The sequence below is a fragment of the Arachis ipaensis genome, chromosome B10, assembly GCF_000816755.2.
Source record: "Arachis ipaensis cultivar K30076 chromosome B10, Araip1.1, whole genome shotgun sequence".
Classification (NCBI taxonomy): Eukaryota; Viridiplantae; Streptophyta; class Magnoliopsida; order Fabales; family Fabaceae; genus Arachis; species Arachis ipaensis.
Window position 1 is genome coordinate 133,889,820 of NC_029794.2, and position 2,554 is coordinate 133,892,373.

The 2,554-nt window shown below is 34.8% G+C and overlaps 1 protein-coding gene across 1 annotated transcript in view; it reads right to left on the bottom strand.

Annotated features, from left to right (window-relative positions):
- The window catches only part of LOC107623774 (phospholipid-transporting ATPase 1), a gene marked incomplete in the record, with an annotated part of 6,054 nt that overhangs the window by 713 nt on the left and 2,787 nt on the right, over positions 1-2,554 (bottom strand). The window contains 4 exon segments of the mRNA XM_016326144.2: positions 744-1,202; positions 1,370-1,589; positions 1,723-1,846; positions 1,949-2,554. Coding sequence (XP_016181630.1) covers positions 744-1,202; positions 1,370-1,589; positions 1,723-1,846; positions 1,949-2,554 — 1,409 coding nt within the window.

Below are 2,554 nucleotides of genomic sequence, written 5' to 3' on the forward strand. Positions count from 1 at the left end.
AATATTTTGTGTTGAATATATATTTTAAAACTTTATAATTAACATTTTATAAATATAATTATAAAAATAATATTATATATTCAAATTTTTTTATTAATTAAATCTAACTAAATTAATCTAACATAACAAAAATCAATTATGAAATCTTATTATTTAATTTTGTTAGATTTAGTTTATAAAAAAATTCGAATATATAGCATTATTCATAATATAATAGAGTTGAACAAATTCAGCTTCAATGAGTAATATATTCGTTAAATGTCTAACATTTTCAAGACACCCTATTGAATTAAGAATATAGCTCACTCTAATAAAAAAAAACATACAACTTGAATAATTATAAATTATAAGAATATTTATATTAAAGTGCGTACCCTAAGTTAACTTAACATTCTCTCATTTTAAACTAGATATTTAGTGTATGAATTAAGTATCTTCTAATTAATTAGGAAAGAAGTATAAGTGAATGTATAAGTTAACTTAAGATTCATCTAACCGTTTTCAACTATCAACTTGCACTTGAATTTTCACTATATTTATAGGTGAAAACTCAGGTACGTATAGCCGACTTCATGTGAAGTTGATAACTGAGAGCCAATGATTAGACTGATTTGACTAAATTTTCATCTAATGATTCTCAACTATCAACTTCATGTGAAGTCGACTACACCTGAGTTTTCACCATATTTATATAGCAAACTAAAGCGTAGAAAGCAAAAGAATGGGAGAAAGAGAATACATACCAGTAGCCAGGAAACGTGGGTATAGCATCAATGACCATGACACTAATGAAAGTGGCAACAATTGACCCCCATATGGAAAAATGAGTCAACCAATTCCACCTGAAGACATCCATGGCCAAGTGTAAATTTACCAAAATAACGACAGCTAGTGTCCAGAGATCCCCAATGCTTCCAACATCAACATCAGTGCTCCAATATGCAAAGAGGGGTGCCCAAAAGATTACCATGCTTTGCCATAAAGTGTCGAGCATTGTCAAAATAAATAGCTTCTTGTTGTATGCCTCATCTCTCTGCCCAGCCCCATAGAGCTGAGGATACTTGAGGAGAGTCCTTTTTCCAAGATCCTTGTCAAGAATACCAACTATGATTGTTGGTAATGAGCTGTATATTATTGAATATAACGTGGTGCTCCATTCATTTATGGCAGTTGTTAAAGTGAAGGCAGTGTAGAGCACATACCTACAATTTGAAAGCATAATACAAACATATCAAATTTTAGAGGAATACATCTATAACGAATTGTTGCATATATTTTTTATTATTAGAAATCCGACTAATTAAATCGGACCTGGTCGAAGTTCTATTAAGATGTTAAATATAGATTTGTATGTTGGATTATAACTTACCAAAATAGGACAAGAACAAGGACAGCATTTCTATAAAAGTTGTAGAGTATCATGTAGCCAAGCCGCTGGTAATTCCAGTGTCCATGAATCAACAAGAGAGGAACTATAAACCTAAACTGGCCCATGGCGAAATCGGACGCCATTACGGCTTGCCGGCCCTCTTGTCCGCTGATGCCAACTCCAACATCAGCCATTTGAATCATGGAGACATCATTAGCACCTGTGACACATTCATAATGAAGTTTATTACACTGCAAAAACAACCTAAGTGCCTTTTTTTTCTTCTTTTCTATTTTTATTTTTTTGTTATTGGATCATGTCAAGATGAAAAAATTCATGAGAAGAAGTCATACCGTCTCCAATGGCAAGCGTCATTTCGGCTGTCCTCTTCTTAACAAGGGCAACTATGCCGGCCTTCTGCAGCGGCGCCACTCGACAACAGAGAACAACAGAACATCTACTTGCAAGTTTAAATAACTGAATCAACAGAACAATCCAAAATTAGCTACAAAAAAAGGAAGGGAAAAAAAATTTCATTTCAGCAAACAGAATCCAAAAGATTTGATTAACAGAACTAACCTGCTCCTCTAGTTCACTATCAAGAACATATACAAGGCTAGTACCATCAATGATCAATGCTATCTGACTTGTCATTGCATCAAAACCTCCTTCAATCTTGTTTGAAACAATGGCATCTTGCAAACTCTTTCTACACGACTCTCTATTTTTGCTATTGATTATGATTTGAGTCATTCTGTTTGTTAGAAGCTTTGATGAGTATCCAATTGATATAGCAGTTTCTTGTTTGTCTCCGGTTAGCACCCATACTTTTATTCCAGCTGTCCTTAGAGACTCAATGGATTCCGGCACACCCTGCTGAAGCTTGTCTTCGATAGCCGATGCGCCTAAGATGCAGAGGTTTCTCTCTACATTGACAGCAACCTTGCGAAGCATGGCGGCCCTGCCGAACAAAGAGGTGCTCGCTGCCTCAAAGGCAGTGTGCCATTGCTCAAACTCTGAAGCATTTAAATCCCTCATTCCAATCACAAGGGTTCTTAAACCCATTGAGGAATAAGAGTAAAGATGAGCTTCAGTTGCTCTTATAATGTCCATGTTAGATGATTTATCTATCACATTTAGCATAGACGTATCCGCTCCTTTCACGAAAATTTTCACTGAATTGTC